General features: G+C 39.2%; 1 protein-coding gene and 1 pseudogene across 3 annotated transcripts in view; both read right to left on the minus strand.

The window, feature by feature from the left end:
• The window catches only part of GNAL (G protein subunit alpha L), a 240,638-nt gene that overhangs the window by 66,035 nt on the left and 153,499 nt on the right, over positions 1–21,104 (minus strand). For all 3 annotated transcript variants that reach the window (XM_036244310.1, XM_036244311.1, XM_036244312.1), the window contains one exon: positions 8,310–8,407. In XM_036244310.1, the coding sequence (XP_036100203.1) occupies positions 8,310–8,407 (98 nt within the window). The remainder of the gene's footprint in view (positions 1–8,309; positions 8,408–21,104) is intronic.
• LOC118618371 lies at positions 15,766–17,850 on the minus strand (annotated as a pseudogene).

A 21,104-nucleotide genomic window follows, 5' to 3' on the forward strand; every position in this document is an offset into this window, starting at 1 on the left:
TAATGAATGGGAAACAGTATAAAAAACCAGTGTGACATGCTGGAGGGGCAAGGACTTGGGGCCTTAACTAGTCCCAGGGTCCTATCTTCTGTAGGAAGCGTGAGGACTGAATGAGGTATCACATGGGAAACCACTGGAATTTTCCACTCAAGGGAGTAGTTGTTCTGAAAGATTAAAAAAATCCACTTACACAGTGTGAGATAATAGAACATATATATTGGTCTCTGTCCCTGGCTCCTGGCACAGAACTCCTGAAACCTTTGTAACCTCCTAAGTTATAAGAACACTAAGAGCATTTTTGGTTCTTCTGTTTGGTTTTTGACCCCAGTCCCTGACACAGAGCTCCTAAATCCCTTGGAATATCCTGTATAATAGGGGTCTTGTTTGTTCTGATCAGGTGACTCTGGGCGGGCTTCTGGAGACATCCAGGGTTGTTCCCCAAAACGATCAAGCCATGATTTCTGGCCTACCCTCCAGTCTCCCGGTAGGAGACGGGGGACTGGAAATGGACTTAATGATGGATCATGTTTATATGACAAAGCTTTCATAAAAATTCCAAAAGTCAGGGTTTGGAAGTTGGTGAATACATGCATGTACATGAAGGTTAGTGCAACCCGAGCTCCTGTGCTCAGGACCCCCACCCCAAGCCTTGCCTATGTATCTCTTGTGGCTGTTCATCTGTATCCTTTATCATGCCCTTTAATAAACTGGTAAATGTAAGTAAGTGTTTTTCTGAGTTCTGTGAGGCACTCTACCAAATAATTGACCCCTAGGGGGAGGAAGTCATGGGAACCTCCAATCTGTAGTCAAGTCAGACAGAAGTTGTGGGTAACCTGAGGACCTACTACTTGTACGTAGCCTCTGAAGTGGGGGCAATCTCATGGGACTGAGCCCTTAACCTGTGGGTTTGACCCTGACTCTAGTAGATAGTGTCAGAATTGAGTTAAATTGTGGGACAACCAGCTGGTGTCACATAGAACTGCTTGGTGGGGAAAAATCCTCCTCCTATCTGGAGTCTGAGTGTTTTGAGTGTGGTAGTCATGGGATAGTGAAAGACAGACACACAGGAGGAAAAATGTAGGTTTCTTACTCACACAGAAACATTGGTGCTAAGAAAACCCTCTCAAAAATTTGTGCTCAGGATTAGGGTTTCCAGATGAGCACAGAAGACATAGACAGCCAGCAGGTGACTGGCTCACACTGAGATATTTGGTCTACCTACTTTGCCCTGCCACTAAATTTATTCTTCGTACCTATAAAAAATGTACTGTACTGCCCATAAACAGGAACATTTCCAACTCCACAGATAGAGAAAATAAAACTGAATATAAATTTGGCTAGAAATAAAGGTGAAATGAAAATTAAGAAGAATGTATATATGCACCCAGACAGTTGACTATGTATTTAATGAATTCAACAGTACATGGTAACATGCACATTTTAAATGATTACTTCTTTTATTTTAAAATGACCTGCAAAAATAAATCAACTTGAAGTCCAAACTTCATTTTTGCTAGTAATTTCCAGACTGTCCTGAAAGCTTAGATTCAAGGACTTGAGAACCATGAGCTCCAAGTCACTGCCAGAGAGGTAGACGCAGTAGCCAGGACTCCTCACAGAGGGCAAGGCTGACCAGGGCAGAGCAGAACATTACCTTTCTCACTGCTCTTTTCTTTTTTCTTTGAGAGTATTATAAAAGTGATTATTCAAATGGGTATACTCCCAGAGGCCCTTATCATGTAAACACATTGGTACAAAGCATAGGAACCTACACTCTGAGTTGTAGAGCTTCAAGTTACATCAAGGAAAGTCTGATTTTATAAACTCATTCTAAAGATCCAGTTTTCTTCTCTCCCAAAATAGCTGTTTCCATGGCTACATAATCATTTATTATTAGGACTTAGAGGAAATGCATTTAGGGTGATAATGTAGCAGAGATCATTTCTAAGGTTCCCAGTGGAAAGTGGGAAACTTATAGCAAATATAATCTCTGGTCATTTGCACAGCTTGTTTGATGCTTCAAATACATTCATTTTTACTAAAAGTACAATACTGAAAGCTCAGTTATAGTGATTATTCCCACACTCCTCTAGCCATGTCAGTCCTGTTGTGGGAGAGTGCAGACTGGATGCCCTGGCCTTAGCACAGCCTCTGGTCAGGGCCATGGAAGTGGCCACTGAATGGGCCAGTGGAGCAGTGTGATGGGGTGGGGGACAAGGCTAGATGGGGATAGGCTGCCTGGCCATTAGTAAAACTGATCTCCCCTGCTTCCTCTGGGATCGATTGGGCCAGCAGATTACAGAGTGGACCTGTCATTCAGGAGCAAGAGACCAGAAGAGCAGACAGGGGAATCGAAGTCAAATGCTTAGTCAGCAGAAATGAAAGAGCTGGTCCCCACAGTGCCTCTGACTCAAAAGTGGCTTCAGACTCAACAAATTTCTCTTTTCTTGCAGTCTTCTGAGCAAGTTTCTACTCCTTGTGTGCCAAACAGCGTAACATAGATCTTAATGGCCTTTCCATTTGCACAACATAGGTACTTTATCAACTGGGAGCTCCCATTCCCAGTGTAGGTGTCTGCAGGTTGGGAGAGTGGCATGTGTCTGTGTCTGGTGAAGTGTGAAGAAGCAGGCCTTATAAAGGCACGTTTCAACTTTCATCTGTAGTTGACAAGAGGACCCCTGGCTCCACCAGTAGACTGCCCTGCTGACCTGTCTTGACCAGTGTTCACATTACTTTTCCTGCCCTGGATTCTTCCTTCCCTGTAATCTTTCTTTTTTAGATTGAAATACAATTCACATAATTTATTTTCACATAACATAAACATCACCATTTTGGCCGTGGCTGGTTTTCTCAGTGGTTAGAACACTGGCCCAAACACCAAAGGGTCTGTCCCTAGGATCTTCATCAGCAGCTCAGCCATTACAAAATTTCAGCATCACTTAGAAATATCTCTTCCCCCAATATTCCCATGGTTCCTGTCATGAAAAAAGTTACTTTAACAGGGTTTAGAATTACTCCCTTCATAATGAGCATTAAGGTTCAAAATCAATACTGTTGAGGTAACACAATTACTTAGATTCATACCAAGAAGTAAGTCAGATTTTTCTCAGAGCAATTTAGATGAGAGGAAAGAAGAAAACATGTCAGGACACTGGAAATGTGCAAAGAGAGGAAGAAGAGCCACAGAGTGTGAGTCTGGGGTGGCGTGGTTGTACTCTATTTAAGGGACAGGGTCAGTTTTTCCTGTCAGTAATATATTGAATATGGGGCTCTTGTTCTGCCAATTCATTTATTTCAAGTAGTACTTTCTGAGCACTGACTTTATGCAAGAACACTCACCTAATAGCTGGGCATTTAAGGATGAATTAGACACATTCCCTGAGGAATTATAAACCAGTGGGTGGGACAAGATAGCCAAGTATTGAGGTCCCAGGCTTTGCACCAAGACACGTCCCTTCACTGTTCTGACACTGAAATGTCCTTTCCTTTATGAAGAGATGATGATGGGAGATGGAAACAGCTTATGTTCCTTTAACACCTTATTTGGCAATCTAAAAAAATTTGGCAGCTGTATGTTGCTCTAACAAATGTTATTGAAATATTAGTTGTTTTTGAAATCCTTCCTGGCCGCCACCATCTCAAAATCTGAGTATAGAGGAAAAACAAGATAGTTATTAAGAGAGAAAGATTATTGGTCCAACTTGATTCCCATTTGTGTTAAAATGGATAAAAAAAGCAAAGTTGGCCCGGCCAGTGTGGCTCAGTGGTTGAGCATTGACCCACGCACCAAGAGGTTGCTGGTTCTATCCCCAGTGGAGAGCATGTAGAAAGCGGTCAATCGATGTTCTCTCTCATCAATATTTCTATCTCTCTCTCCCTCTCTAAAATCAACAAAGAAACACACACACACACACACACACACACACACACACACACACACACACAGTTGGATAAATTGTGATTAACTTAGAAAGGGGGATTAGTTTCTGTTATTCTGCCAGGCTCAGAGTTAAGAAAGCATAATCAAAGTTTTGGTGCTTTATTCTTGACAAGCCTGGAAATGGAGTCTTTTTTTTTTTTTTTTTTCTTTAAGTAATTTAATCTTGCAAAAAGCACCTTAAAAATAACTGCCAAACATTTATTACATAAATTGCGTGATATACTGAATGATGTTCCCCCTAAAATTGATATGTAAGCCATAAGAATTGACCATGTGCAAACTTAGAATATTATGATTAAAAATCTTTGGCAATATTTTTATTAAAAATATTTTTTTCTTCATTGTTTAGAAAGAGAGGAAGGGAGAGGAAGAGATGGAAACATCTATGAGAAAGAACATCAATTGGGCGCCTCTTGCATGCCCCCCACTGGGGATTGGGTCCACAACCCAGGCATGTGCTCTGACTGGGAATCGAACCGGGACCTCTCAGTCTATGGGATTAAGCTCAATCCACTGAGCCACACCAGCTGGGCATCTCATGGACAATTTTTATCCATGGCTCTTGATAATTTGAAAGGACAGAACAGAAAGAAATAGCAGGTCTTGGCTGTGTCTCTTCTGTTACAAAGAAACTGTGACCTCAGGCACCTTAGTTTACCCCCTGAGGCCTTAGCTTCCACACTGGTGACATACCAGCAAGAGCTTACCTTGGGCTTACCTAGTGCTGCACACTGTTCTGAGGATTTCAGATACCTGCTCATTGAATCCTATGACTGTATGAGAACAGATCACTTAATTTTTCCCATTAAAGTAATTTACCCAAACTCTCACATAAAGATCAGCGACAGAGCTAAGATCTGAATCCCAACTACCTATTGTCAAGTCTCATACTACTACTTCTTTATTTATTTTATTTTTAAAAAATTTATCTTTCTTGTTTACAGTATTACGATGTCCCTCCTTTCCCCTCCTCATTGACCCCTTCCTCCCTGTCCTTCCTACCCCCGCTTGTGACTGCACTATTGTTTGTGTCCATTGGTTATGCATATATGCATATACATTATTTTGGTTTATCTCCCCTCCCCCCACAACCAAACTCCCTACCTTCCCTCTGAGGTTTGTCAGTCTGTTCCCGAATTCCATGTCTCTGGATCTATTTTGTGGTGAGTTTATTTTGTTCATTAGATTCCACAAATAAGTGAGATCATGTGATACTTGTCTTTCTCTGACTGGCTTATTTCTCTTAGCATAATTCTCTCCAGGTACCTCCATGTCATCTCAAAGGGTAAGAGATCTCTCCTTTTTATAGCTGTGTAGTATTCCTTCTTTTTAAACATTTATATTTGCATAGTCTGTTTTAAATTAAATAATCATTTCTTTCACTATGATGAGAATAAACTGTTTCTTTTTTTTAAGAAAAAAATTCCTAATTTGACAATGAACGGCACGGCAGTGTTCCCTCATGATGTCTCTGCTGAAGAAATACTGAAAAAGAATGATAAAACACATATTCCACATCAACTTTAAATGCAAACAAATATGAATTTCAGTATTATTATGAGCTATCCTAGAAACTCCAGTTAGTATTTTCTTAGCATATCATTTCCATCTTTAAAATGTTATGATTTAGCACATAATTCTATCATGGCTTTTCAATGATTGTGAAATGACATGTTAGAGAAAGAGAAAATGAAATTAAGAGGGGATGACAGAGGCCACTCAGAGGGTGCCTACTGGGACCCTCTCAGACTGCATTTGGGCACACCCAGAACCGTTCCCCTCTCCCACACTCAAAAAGTTTGTGTTAATCCTCACCTGAGGATATCTTTCCAACCTTTCCATTTATCTTCAGATAGAGTGGGAGGGAGGGGTGGGGGGAGACACTGATTGGTTGCTTCCTACACTACCCTGACCAGGGCTGGGGACCAAACTGCAACCGAGTTATGCGCCCTTGACCAGAATTGAACTGATGACTCAAATTTAAACCAGCCTGGCTTTCGTGGACTGAATGATCCAACTGTGGAATGAAAAAAAAAAGTGCCTACTCAATGATATGTGAATAATCACAGCAATGTCTTCATAAATGTAAACTTAAAGGCATGGTCAACGTCAAAAGAGAATACTTAAGGGAAGTGTTAAAGGAACCGTTAAGCGTGGCAGGAAAAGAGAAATTTTAAATACTTTTATAGTTAATAAAATTTTTAATTAGTACATAGTGTCTTTAGCATATGCAATGGAGGCTCATTAAAGCAGTCAGTGGTCATTTTAGAGTGTGTGGAGCAGGTCTGCACTGTCTATGTTATAAAATACCCTGGGAAGCTGAGGACTGAGAGGTCAAAGTGGGTTTGGGAGTGTAACCAGTTCTTGGTCGAGATAAAAAGGAAGTTAAATAAATCTTACTGCCCAGCTGGTGTGGCTCAGTGGACTGAGCGTTGTCCCATGGACTGAGAGGTCCCAGTTCGATTCCCGGTCAGGGCACATGCCCAGGTTGCGGGCTCGATCCCCCATAGGGGGTGTGCAGGAGGCAGACGATTGATGTCTATCTCTCACATTGATGTTTCTATCTCTCTCCCTTCCTCTCTCTCTAAAAAAATAAAATAAAACATATTTAAAAAGGAGAAACATCTGTAACAAATATTAATTAATAAAAAAAAATAACATTAAATTAAAAAAAAACATATTTAAAAAAAATAAAATAAAAATAAATCTTACTAACACCATCGGTCCTCCCATCTCATCCCAGAGACCCTCTTCCCTCCTCTGTAGAACTCCCTCTTTCCACCCACTGCTTAGAAGTAATTTAAGGCTCTTCCTCCTGAAACTAACTTCTGAGGACTGAACTTCTAGGGTCAAAGAAAGTCCTCTCTCTTAACTTTTCCCAGTGTGCTCATGCATTTCCAATGCTTTGTATACCATCAGAGGGCTGATAACTTCCACACTTGTATCACCAGTCTTACTCTGAGCTCCAGGCTCCAACCTGCTGTCTGCTTGAACTCTTCCCTTAGATATCCCTTTGGCATTTCAAACTTAACTTCTCTAAATCAGAGTGTGATACCTTCCTCTGTTATCCTATAAACAACATCTCCCAGGTTTCTCCATCTCAATAAATGACTCCATGGCCCACTGTATTGTCATCCTTAATCCCCCCTTTCCTGTGCTGCCCTCATCCAATCCACCACCTAGTTCTGTCCCGTCAGCACCCAAGGTTCACCTCTATGGCTATCACCTGACCCAAGGCACTCCATTGGGGTCTCTGCCTCCTTTTGTTAATTCTCCAAACAGCAGCCGGAGTGACCCTGGCAACCTCATTCATGGAGCTGTTGGGTACTCATTGTATTTGGAAGAAAATACAAGTTCCTTTGCATGGCCTTCAGCACTTGGAAGGGTCTGTTTACAGAGACCTCTCTCACTTTTATGGTGACTCTTCCATCACCTATCTGCTCCCAGACTGGCTTCCTCCTTGGACCCTGCCATTGGCCCTTCTCAGTGTCTGTCACAAAGTGATGGTGCCTGAATTCCTATGGATAAGAAAGGGTTGCAGGTGGCCACACAACTGCTTTCTCCTTGAAATCAGTATTTACAGCACTGCTCCATTAGTTGGTTCCAAATATTATGAATTACCAGATTTTATGCTTATGGAATCTCTTCCCTATGTATGCATTTTTAGAGTTTACAGACTGAAAATGTAAAAGTGCTGATTTCTTGTTGCCCAAATATTCATATGAAACAACTAGTTAAACACAGTTTTTGTTATCAAAACAGCAAATATATCTAGAACATCTCGATTAACATTTTCCTGGGGACCATTATTCTCTAAAGTTATAGAATATATCTAAAACACCAATGAATATCAGGGAAAAAAATCAGTCAGCCTCAGCACCAGAGTCTTTTCCTTATTTCTTATTTCTCTTCATTACATTTCTCATCAAATATTTACTTATTATATTAATTATCATCTTTCAGGTTCCTAGTTTACTTCTCTGTATCACTTGTTACTTTAAGTAAGAGTTTGTGCTTGATTTGCAGATATTGATATTCTTTTAATTTGGGGTCCCTGCTGTAAAATTAAAATATAATAATAAATATCTAATTACATTATAATTTATAGATATGCCTATAACCCGAGAGGAGTAGAACTGAAAACAATGAATATAACATACTTCTGATTCTTCCCCGAAACACTGATTCCTACTGGATTTAAAATTTTCCAACTACTAAATGTGCCTCATTTGAAAAGTTGGTTTCTGTAGTGAGATGTTAATTATTTGTTCCCAGCACTCAGGAGACATCGGGAACCCTGGAAGGGGAGCACAACCGTGGTGCAATCCTGCCCGCAAAGAGGCCTGGGCCTGGAGCGGAGCAGACTTACTATTGTGCACAGTCGATCAGCTGGTATTCATTCGACCTCTCGAAGCACGCCTTCACGCCTTCATCATCCCAAAGTTTCTTCACATGATCAAAGAATTCCTAAAATTTGAAAAAGTTACAAATAAGAGAATGCATGTGTTATAATCCTTGAAAAAGTAAAAATAAGAAACTGCCCTCTAAAGTTTGCAGGTAGCATATGGATTGTTTTCTTTGTCGAAGTATACTTTACACACAGTAATATGCCCAGATCTCACATTCTGTGTGAGGAAAAATGAATGCATATACATTATCATGATGCAAATTAACCTGTCAGACATCTTTATCATTCTGGAAAGTTCCCCAAAATGAAAACTGCAAGTCAAAAGTTAATGACATTCATTAACCAGAAATACAACTAACAATTTTAAAGTTCTTGGTATTCAATAACTTTACCAGTGGAAGTGCCACTTCAGCAATGAAAAAACATGCCTATTATAATGGTAAGTTCTGTTTTAGCTCCTCTAAATTTTCTATGTGAGCCATAAAATTATGACTAGAAATAGTTGAGCAGGTGGGTTAAATTTGACCTTGAAGCATTAGGTACTTAAGAAAGAGACATTTAAAATCACACTCTTTGGGGATAGTAATTTATTGTGGGATTTTTTGGGCCTTATAAACCCAAAACTATGAGTTAAGTGTGAACTGTGACTGCTGGTTCAGTGAAATCCGTGTAGGCACAGTGCTCAATTCCATCCTTATGACAGGCAGCATCCTCTGAAGCAACGTTTCTTATTGCAAAGTAAAGGTGGCTTTAGGAATTCATACTGCCAAAATTACCCAGATTCACTTAATACTGTTATGGAAGCAAATGAGTTAGTTGCTAAATATAAATTTTCATAAAACAGTCTGTTAGAATATTTATCTCTCTTCACACCAGTCATTTGCTCCTCACAACAACTGCAAGAAGCACCCATTTCCTTCTTTGATCTGCACAGCAGCATCGGGGGCTACAAGGCCAGTAAGCAGCTGAGGGTCTTATGGTCACTACAGCTGCCTCGCTCTCTAAGAATCAGTACAGTCTTTAAGAAAAAAAAAAATTAAGGGTTATTTTTTTTAGAGACTTACAACTCCATACAAGGGTCAATCGAAGTATTGTGGGGTCTGATGCTTATATAATTTGGGGCCCTCTTTGAAAAAAGAAAAATAAAATTATGAATACAAATTAGGAACAACACCTTGGAAAGGGAAGTAGGAGGGGCCTGGAGCTTCCGTTTCATTAGGTTCTAGTATTAGGAACAGTCTTTAAAGTTATACCACATGTCTCTATATCCATTGTCTGTCGGTCTGTCTGTTACCTTCATCAATAAATCCAAACTGTCTACAGTTGACAATGAAGGGATCCTCTCCACATGAAAGAGAGTAGCTGAACCCCTCAGTTTTTATCTTGTCTCCCTAGATTTATCTTTTGGAAGATTCCACTATACTCTTACCAGTATATTGGAGTTTGTAGGCTTCCTTAGAAGAGCCATGTGAAAACATGCACACACACATGCACTCATGCACACATATACATTCACATGCCACATGGACAGAGAAACACTCCATCCTGCTACTGTTGAGATGGTCTTGCAGACAGTGATAACTGCTGAGTCATGGTGTTACTGGGAGTTGAGCCCCCTTTCTCTCTACTACTGCAAAACTCCCCCTTTCTCTCTCCTACTGCAAAACTTCAAGTCAGTGGTCCCTTGAATAAAGTTCCTGACTCTTTAACAAGCGTCAGAATCACTTTTTCTTTAACAATCTGGGCTGAATGAAGCCTCTGAGGCAGAATTACAGATAAGTGCTTGACCCAAGAATCAAGACACATGATTTCTGGGGTACTTATTGACAGCAGCAGTAAGGCTGGAATTGTGGGTACTGTGATTTTAAAACAGATGCTTTTGACAACACCAAGGAAACACCAAAGCAACAATAATCTCTCTTTGCTTCAGCTCTCTTGTTGGTAAACAAAGATGTTGAACTAGAATATTGCTGAGTCCCCAGGATTCTCCATGTCTGCTTTTTAATTTTTTTAAATCCTCACCCGAGGACATTTTTGCATGTATCTTGAGATAGAGTGGGAAGGAGAGAGGGAGGAAGAGAGAGAGAGAAACATCGATGTAAGAGAGACACATCGAGTGGTCACCACCCACACAGCCCCACCTGGGGCCAAGGCCAAACTGCAACCGAGGTATGTGCCCTGAGTGGGACCTGAACCTGGGACACTCCGGTCCGCAGGCTGGTACTCTAATCATTGAGCCAAACCGACCATGGTTGCTTTTTAATTTTTTTTAATCCTCACCAGAGGATATGCTTTTATTAATTTTTTTTAGAGAGAGAGAGAGAGACAGAGAGACAGAGAGACAGAGAGATGGATGTGAGAACCTGGGTATGTGCCCTGACCAGGAAACAAACCCGTGACCTTTTGGTATACAGGATGATGTTCCAACCAACTGAGCCACATTGGCCAGGGTTCCATGTCTGCTTTTTAAAGGGGTTCTAAAAACTTAATGGAAAATTCCAGAGCTGTTGCTACTGTTGTTTTTTCAGCATTTTTGTTAGCGAAAAGTTCAAACTTACAAAAGTAGAGAGAATAGCTCCCAGGCACCTGTTACTCAGCTTTCCTGTTTATCAACACATGGCCAATCTTCTTTTATCTGTATCTCACACCCCTTTCCCCACCTCTAGTATTTGGTAGCAAATCTCTTATACTGCATCATCTTATTTCAATACTATTTCTTAAAGATAAAGGTTTTTACAATCACAGCCAATGTCACTATCTAAATACACATAAACAAGTAAAGAAATGATTCTGTAAAGTCATTAAATATTCAGGCAGCCAGTGCAGCTTTTTCAGCTATAATTAAAATTTGTCCACTGCCAGGCTAGAATTCTCATACATTTGCTACAACAAAAAAATATGAGGAAAAATTTTAGCATGCCTCAATTAGCAACTAAGATGAATACAAAATAAAAATAATTTCAGTGTTTTCTGTGTGCATATGTCTGAAAAAAAGTGACTCACAGTGAAATATAATCTATTTTTTATATCTTAGAGTATACAGAAATTGAGAGCATAAAATGAAATTCCTAAGTGACATTCTTAACTTTTTTCTGTACTACTGAATATGACTGTGTACCTTGGGATGTTCATACATTTGGCAAATAAAATGCATGAATGTTTATGTTACTCTTATTCAAAAGAGTTTAAATTGTGTTATAGAAAATAATTATGATATTAAATTTAAACCTACTTTTTAAAAAGCAAGGATTTAAATTTTGCACATAATTTGGATTTTTAATTTTTTTAAATCCTCACCTGAGGATAATTTTCTATTGACTTTTTTAGATAGAGCGAGAGGAAGGGGGGAGAGAAGGGGAGGGAGGGAGGGAGAAAGAGAGAGAGAGAGAGAGAGAGAGAGAGAGAGAGAGAGAGAGAAACACAGATGTGAGAGTGAGACATCGATTGGTTGCCTCCTGCACAACCCCAGCTGGGGCTGGGGATTGAACTGGCATTCTAGGTACATGCCCTTGACCAAGAATTGAACCCACAATCTCTAACTGCTGAGTCTACTGGCCAGGGCCATACTTTGACTTTTTAAATAAAAAAAGTTAAAAACAGCCTGGCTAGTGTGGCTCAGTGGTTGAGCATCAACCCATGCACCAAGAGGTTGCCAGTTCAATTCCCGGTCAGGGCACATGCTCAGGTTGTGGGACAAATCCCCGGTGGGGGACATGCAGGAGGCAGCCAATTGATGTTCTCTCTCATTGATGTTTCCATCTCTCTCTCCCTTCCCTTTCCTCTCTCTCTAAAATCAATTAGAAAAGAAAAGTATACTCAAAACCAACTTAGAATTCTCAGATGAGAAACAAATTTAAAATTCTTTATAAATGCTCTAAAATGCAAATAAATGTATAAGACATGGAAGAATTAAAATTCTTGCATGAGATCTCCGCTAATATTATACAATAAAATAATTTTTGGATACATTGACCCTTGAGGTACAATTTCTATTTTTGAAGTAAGAATCAAAAGTACATTTATCTCTTGAAATGAATGTTGTCCATTGGTCTGGAGTGGAAGCTCCAGCCACACACTCAAGGCTCAGGAACTGTTTCACACTTGGTGCCCTGTCCTAGGGCTGGTGGAAATTTTCACTACATTGAGTAGAAAAATTTTATTCCTTATGCTCATGGCACAACATCCTTTCTCAGACGATGTATGGATATACTTCTACTTTTAGTGTCAAGAATACTTTTTTGCATCTCTCAAGCAACTGCTTTCAACATTTCATTATTAATTAAAAAATATTTTTATTGCTTTTTTAGAGAGAGAAGAAGGGAGAGAGAGATGGAAACATCGATGTGAGAGAAAAACATCGATTGGCTGCCTCCTGCACACCCCCCACAGGGGACTGAGCCCAAAACCCAGGCCTGTGCCCTGACTGGGAATCAAACTAGGACCTCAGTCCATAGGACAATACTCAATCCACTGAGCCACACCAGCCGGGTTCATTATTAATTTTTAATTGTATGGTCCCTGTGACTTTTCTACTGTGTCTATTTAAGTCACTGAGTCGAGAAAGCCCAGAAATCCCGTTTCAGGTTCAGTCTGGGCCTTGCCTTATGCTCTGAGTACTAACTTCACTTCTGGTTCCACATACGATGCTCTCCTGTGCCTACCTTCATTTCCTTGTATTTTCTGAAATTGTTCTTTTCTGAAAAAACGTATTTTATTAACTTGTTTCATAACTTTGTGAGGATCACTAAATCTTTTCTAGAATAAACAGGAGCATAAATAAATGTTTAAAGTAACTTTTCATGAGAACACAGTAAATAAGGCCCATTATTATAATCAAATGGACCTTAAAAATAGGCATTTCAGGTCAGTAGCCATTTAACTGAGTTTTCTAAAGCTCGAGTTTAGGTCGGATTTATTTAAAATACACCTACTTCATTTTATCCCTTTGATAACAGAATTATCTAATAGATTTCTGTCATTTTTCCCCCCAGATACCTGGTAGATATCAAGTTAAAAGTCTGTGTGGGATCTCTCATACCTGCTAACACTATGTTTATGTTATTTATAATCTCTATCCATCCTCAAATCTAATTTAATACAGTATGTCTAAAATTCTATTCAGAAGCAGCTTTCAGAGCTGTGCTAAAAAAAAACCAAACCGATTAATTCAAAATCATTAGCAGTTTCCACACCCACATCTTTCCTAGCATGAAGCATGAACACAATCTCAACCAGTAACCAAATATAAAATGAGGTCACACCTAGCATTTACCAGTGCCTATTATGTTCTAGACAATGTTCAAAGGGTGTTAGACAGACGAATTTGTGTCTCAAACAACCCTGACATGTAGGTGATTCAAGTCCCATTTTACAGATGACAAAATGAGAATGATTAAGGATACTTTCTATTTGCTCAAGCTTCCTTGACTAGGAAGTTGTAGTTGTAGACCAGGATTCAGAAGCGTGTTCTGAGTCCAGCTAGCTTCCCCATGCTCTGGTTTGAGGCAGTTCCTGGTTGGGGCGGGGGGACACAGGACAGCATGGGACCCCGGACCAGTGAGGACAAATGCAAATTTATAATGAGCACCACACTCCTTTATTTTTCCCCTTTAGGACAGCCTACTTGAACTATTCCTAGAATCACTTTAAACAGCTTTTAGAGGTATACTTTACATATTATAAAATTTACCTATTTATATATCATGCAACCATGAACACAACCAAGTTTTAGAACACCTCAATCACCTCCTCACCCTCTTTTGGAGCCAAGCCCTGCCCCCTCCCATGGTCTTAGAAACTGTTAATCTACTTCTGTCTCTATAATTTTGTCTTTTAAAGAAATGTCATATAAATAAGATCATGTAGTCTTTTGTGTCTGGCTTCTTTCACTCAGCATGAAATTTTGAGATTTATTCATTTTGTAATGTATATTAGCAGTTCCTCTTTTTAAATTTATTTCACTTTTATTGCACTTTGCTTTATTGCAATATTTACCTTAGTACAGTGGTCTGGAGCCAAACCCGTAATATCCCCAAGGTATGCCTGTACTATGATGGAATCCTTCATTAATTTCACTGTAAAGCATACAACTTTTTCTAAGTTTAGCCCACCAACAGAGTCAAAGAATTAGTCCAAAGACTTGCAAATCTTCCAAACTATTGCACAGAGCTGCCAAACTGGCACACAGTTATGAGTTTTATACAAGGCAGTGAAGGGAAGTTAAAATTAACTGCAGGAAATTATTTTTGTGACAAAGTTGAAGAGAATTCTGAATATATCAATACTGATATAATATGAGACATCTGATGGCAACTCTATGTGGTGATTTCAAAGAAAAAGATAAACTATGTCATTCAGCAGTAATTAAAAAAACTACAGATACAAGGAAATAAAAACCTCTTTTAGGAGATAAAAAAACAGAGTTGGATATTCAATATGTATAAATTCCAACTTCAAATTTAAAATCATATTGTCAGTTGTCCAAAGCAGCTCAAATGTAAAGTTTATGCTATAAAATTGTACAAATATTTTCATTAAGGGCTGGAGAAAACCAATGTACTACTTACTATACTATTTAGCTTCCTAACCTTGACCTACAGATAACAAGTAACAAGTCTGAGAAACTAAGGTTAACCTAAAACTTAGGTAGAAATCCCACCAAAAAAGTTTCATTTTTTAAGTACACAAACAAATTCAAAATAAATCATAGCATCTTCTCTTAATATATAGCCTAGCAAAACCTTAAGTGTCCAAGTACATTTCTATTGGCTTTAGATCTTCCAATAAATGCACTACTCTTTCATTGGTCTGAATGAACAGCTGCATGGCAAAACAGATGCCAATTACTTTACAATGCCAATTACTTTACAAACACACAGTCCTCTCTGGTTGAATTGGAGGGTCCTGAAATCCAACATACAGCACCCTTTAAAGAAATAGAACTAAATCTGTTTCTGATACTGATTTGAATATAGATTCCATTTTTCAACCTTCCCCCCAAATTATTGAAAAAATATGAATTTTATATAAATCAGAAATTGAATGGAATAATTATAACTGACATTATATAAATAAGGCTTAAAGGAGTGATATTTTATTTTATTTATTTATTTTAAATCCTCACCCAAGGACATTTTTCCATTTATTTTCAGACAGAGTGGGAGGAAAAGAAAGACACATCGATGTGAGAGAGACACATCAATTGGTTGCCTCCCACATGACCCCAACCAGGACCGAACTGAACTGCAACAGAGGTATGTGCCCTTGACTGGAATCGAACCTGCGACTCTTCAGTCCGTGGGTTCACTCTCTAACCACTGAGCCAAACAGGCCAGGGCAAGGAGTGATATTTTAAATCAAAGTTTTAAATACAAAACGTGTTTTGTGTTGCTTAATTGCCCAGGTTTTCAAATGCTCCTTACTCTACAGTTACAGATTTGGCAAGATTTTGGTTGAAATCAACATCATAGCCTCTCAGCCAGCAACTGTAAAGGGATCACACTGAGAATGCCCTGCAAGCAGTCCACTGATTGGGGCACCTTGATTGCTCTTTTTGTGTTCTTCATTGTCTGGGTATTTCCTTATCACAAATCACCACTGAGCATCCCTGTCTCACAACCACCTGCTGAAGAGCATTCTGACACTAGGCATAAGTGTGATCTCTCATGAAGACCAGGATGACAGATATCAACTTATCCATCAAAGCTAGAGGCCCCTGTTTCAATTCACCCACAAGAATGCTTTTAGAGTGCATGTTAAGTGATGTCTTTGATTTTTAGTGCTGCTTCAAGACAAGTAGCATAATGACAGCCACGTCCCATTATCAGGACCAACTTCTGATGACAAAGTTCTGTTGCCAATTTCTGAATTTCAGCATCCATGCTCAGTACTTCCTTAATCAAATCAGGCATCCACTTTAATCCAAGCATGATCTCTTTGCATCTCTTCTGCATGGAGATCTTGTCATCACACAGCATTAAGGGCAAACATCACAAGGGATACAAATTGGCTGGTGTAAGCCTTTGTGCTGGCATGCCAATGTCAGGCCCAGCATTAATGTGAACTCCAGTCTGTGTCCCTTGATATGGAACTGCCGACAGTGTTTGTGATCCCCACAGTTATAGCTCCTCTCTGCTTACAGTAAGGAAGACCCATCAGGGTATCTGCTGTCTTATCTAATTAAAATACAAACATCTTGAAAAACTGGTGCTTTTATCCAGGATATCACTGGCTAGCTCTGCCATAACACGCAACTCAGTCAGCTCTTTGAGAACATGACGTGTTGCTACACCAGCATGATAACCTGTTTCACAAGCAGTAAGAATCAGATGCGGGCACCTCTGGGTCTTCCTAATGTGATCCTTCAAACCACCCAAATTTACAGTATAGTCATTGAAGTTGATTCTTCTCATTGTGTTCACAACTGACTCTGGCTGCTCATAAATTTCCTTCTGCATAAATGAACTGAAGTTGCCCTTCATGATGCGCTGGAGTTCATCTGGAAAGTTTGCACAGCTCTTCCAGGGCGATCCCCCGCCATGCATTTAATTCAATGGATAGAAAGATGGCCATCCACCACCTCTGCTACATCATCATTTTCAAGAAAGATGACGTGACTGGTGTGTCAGAAGCAAAGAAATACTCCACTGCTTTTTCTTCAACAAGGAAGAAGCAAGATGTGCTGTCCACATGTGAGAGATTGCAGCTTCCTTTCTTATCTTTGCCTGTTCTGTTGAGCACTGGAATTTGATCAGTAGAGAGTTTGTGTTCACTTTGTACACCAATCAGCAGAGGGCTATCTTGTCTTGTGCCAATTGCTGGGCCAGGAAAATGAACACTTTTAAATACAAGTGCAAAAGCACCTAACAATTGTTGGATAACTCTCTCCACCAAGGTAATAAAACTGGTATCTTGACTTTCCTGATTGTCATATACATACAACAAGCTTGGCAATTGTCTTTGTTTCTGTTTCAACTTCAAAGTCATAGCCATTGCTTTCCAAGAACTTTTTCAAGTTTTTGTAGTTGGTGATGATTCCACTGCAAATAACAATATGTTCATTATTTTTATCAGAGCATTGGGGATAGCCATGGAGAGGACTAGGTTCGCCATGTGTTGCCCAACAGTCATGAGCTATTCCAAGATGCACATGAAATTCTACACCCATATCCATATCCTGTTGTTTGTGAACCTCTTCATCCAGTGCTTTTACTTTCCCTTTCTTCTTTATGAGCTGGATTTTGCAGGCATTGGCTTCCCAATCTTTGTCATTGCCTCCATCAACTCCCACACCAGCAGAATCATACCCTCTGTACTCCAGTCCCTGAAGGCCTTTGATTAGGGCCTCCAAGATTTCTCCTCTTGTGCAAGGGACACGGTAGTTACACTGCACGTGATGCAGGAGGCATGGTCCACAAGGCAAGTGGTGAGCGGCTGGCAAGGTTGGGAGCGCATACGAACCTGTGGGACTATCGGAGGGCTCGGGGGCCAGTTGTTTATTCATTCACCAGTTGGTGGACATTTGGGTTATTTCTAGTTTTTGACTGTTACGAATAGTGCTGATAAGAATATTTGTGTACCAGTCTTTGAATGGACTTTTATTTTCATTTATCTTGGGTTTATACCCAGGAGTGGGATTGCTGGGTGAAATTGTAAGTGAATATTTAACTTTAAAAAACTGCTAAATTGAGGTATCACCTCACACCTGTCAGAATGGCCACCATCAACAAATCATCAAACAATAAGTGTTGGCGAGGGTGTGGAGAAAAGGGGACTCTAGTACACTGCTGGTGGGAATGCAGACTGGTGCAGCCACTATGAAAGACAATATGGTGTTACCTAAAAAATTTAAAAATTGAACTGCCATTTGACCCGGTGATCCCACTTCTAGGAATATACCCTAAGAAGCCTGAAACACCAATCAGAAAGAATATATATACCTCCATGTTCATAGCAGCACTATTTACAATAGTTAAGATCTGGAAACAGCCCAAGTGTCCATCAGTAGATAAATGGATAAAAAAGCTGTGGTACATGTACACAATGGAGTACTATGCAGCTGTAAGAAAGAAAGATCTCTTATCCTTTGAGACAACATGGAGGGACCTGGAAAGTATTATCCTAAGTGAAACAAGCCAAGCAGTAAAAGACAAATACCACATGATCTCACTTATATATGGAATACAATGAACATAACAGTCTGAGGAATAGGATAGACCCAGAAACGTGGAAGTAGGGTACAGACTGACAACCCTCAGAAGAGGGGGTGGTGGGGGGCGGGAAGAGATAAACCACAGAACTTATATGCATGTATGCATAACCAATGGACATGGACAACAAAGCTGGGGGCGGGACAGGGGGGATGGGGAGGAGGGTGTCAATGGGGGTAAAAAAGGAGAAACATCTGTAACAAAAATAAAATTAAAAAATAAATAAATTAATAAAACAATGAGAAAAATATCAATGAAAAACAACAACAAAAAAACTGCTAAATTATTTTCCAAAGGGGTTATTGTATTTTACATCGTCAAGAGCAACATCTAGGGGTTCTACTTTTTCTATATCCTTAACAATATTTGGCTTTGTCAATCTTCTTAATTTTAATTACTTTAGTGGGTGTGTAGTGACATCAAATTATGGTTTCACTTTGCATTTCCCTAATGACGTTGGATATCTTTTCATGTAATTGTTGGCTACTTGCATATCTTCTTTAGAAATATCTGTTCAAATATTTTACGCATTTAAAAAATTGGGTTGTATATCTTATTAGTCAATTATTTTAAAAAAATTAAAATTACAGTTGATATTTAATATTATTTTATATTATTTATTATTATATATATATATTATATTAGTTTCAGATGCACAACAGAGTGGTTAGATATTTATATAATTTATGAAGTGATGCTCCAGGTAAGTCTAGTACCCACCTGGTGCCATACATAGTTATTACAATATTATTGCCTAGATTCCCTATGCTGTACTTTACATTCTCGAGTTTTATTCTTTTATAAGAGTAAGAGATTTAAAAAACTGTCTGGATATAAGTCCTTTGTCAACGATGGGGTTTTCCAATATTTCCCCCCAAACTGTAGCTTGCATTTTAATATTCTTAAGCATTTTTTGTTGAGCAAAGTTTTTAATTTTGTTGATGTCCAATTAATCAATTTTTTCCTTTTAGCATTTATGCTTTTTTGTGTGTATTCTAGGAAATTTTTGCTTAATGCAAAGGCAAAACTATTTCCTTCAAGTTTTCTTCTAAAAGTTTTATAGTGCTTACATTTAGGTCTAAGATCCATTTGAGTTCACTTTGGGGGATGGTGTGAGGGAAAGGTCAAGTTTCACTTTCTTCCTTAAGGATATCCAACTTTCTTAGCACAGTTATTGAAAAGACTATTCTTGCCCAGCCGGTGTGGCTCAGTGGTTGGGCATCGACCCATGTACCAAGAGGTCGATGGTTCAATTCCCCAGTCAGGGCACATGCCCAGGTTGTGGGCCAAATCCCCAGTGGGGGGCATGCAGGAGGTGACCAATCAATGTTCTCTCTTGTTGATGTTTCTCTCTCTCCCTCTCCCTTCCTCTCTCTCTAACATCAATAAAGAAAAAAAAGAAAAGAAAAGACTATTCTTTCTCCATTGATGTACCTTAATATCATTGTTAAAACTGACCATACACATGTGTTCTTGGACTCTCAATTCTGTTCCACTGATCTATGTCTATCCTTATGCCATGCTGTCTTATTATAACTTTGTAGTAAGTCTTAAAATTAGTAATGATAAGTCCTCCAACACCATTTTAGCTATTCTAAGTCTTTTGAATTTCCATATATATTTTGGAATTAGCTTGTCAATTTCTATTAAAAAAGCCTGCTGTTGTTCTGATTGAGATTGCTTTGAATCTACAGATCACTTTAGGGAGAATTGCCATCTTAAATGAGTTTTCTAATTAATTAACATGATATATCTATTTTTTATGTCTTATTTAAATTATCTCAATAATGTTTTGCAGTTTTCAGTGTAAGATATTTCACATCATTTGTTAAAATTTTTTCTGAGTCCCCAGAGATTGGACCAATTTCAGTCAGCTCAGTCCACGTCTCAGCTGCTGAGATGGGTCACCTGGACCCTTGGGTGTCAATTTCCACACGTGAGAAATGGTAACATACTAAAGGGCTCACAGTCCCTTCTGGGGGTAGGCTGCTCTCCCATGGTGACCCATATAAGTACTGGTAACTTCTGACATTGGTGTCAGATGAGTCATACAGAGACATCAGGACAGAGTGTCCACAGTTAGCGTGTGCTTGTAGCCTCTCACCATCACGGGTGTGAGCCAGGGAAACGTGGCAAAGGAGAGCAGCCCCGAGTCCCCCACGGGGTTGGGTGCCAACCTGAGACAGAAGAGACGCACCATGTTCTAGGACATTGGGGCATTGCACTCAGTCCCTGGCATAAATTCTTAATGATGGTAACAATCACAGCCATGCTCAGAATCTGAGTCACACCCAACAGTCCTTGAGCAGCAGTGTGATCGGACCAGCTTGTGAGAGCTGATTAGTAAATTTTCAGAAATTTTGTGAGTCAGTTGTTAAACATAGACAGTACTAAAAATTAAATGACATAAATAAATTATCTCAAAGACAAAGGCAAAAAAATTTTTTTGGATGTTATTTTAAATGTACATGTTTTTTAAATTTCATTTTTGGATTTTTTTGGTTAGTTTATAGAAATACAATTGATTTCTGAATTTGATCTTGTGTCC

This window comes from Molossus molossus, unplaced genomic scaffold (assembly GCF_014108415.1).
Source record: "Molossus molossus isolate mMolMol1 unplaced genomic scaffold, mMolMol1.p scaffold_m16_p_6, whole genome shotgun sequence".
NCBI classification, from domain to species: Eukaryota; Metazoa; Chordata; class Mammalia; order Chiroptera; family Molossidae; genus Molossus; species Molossus molossus.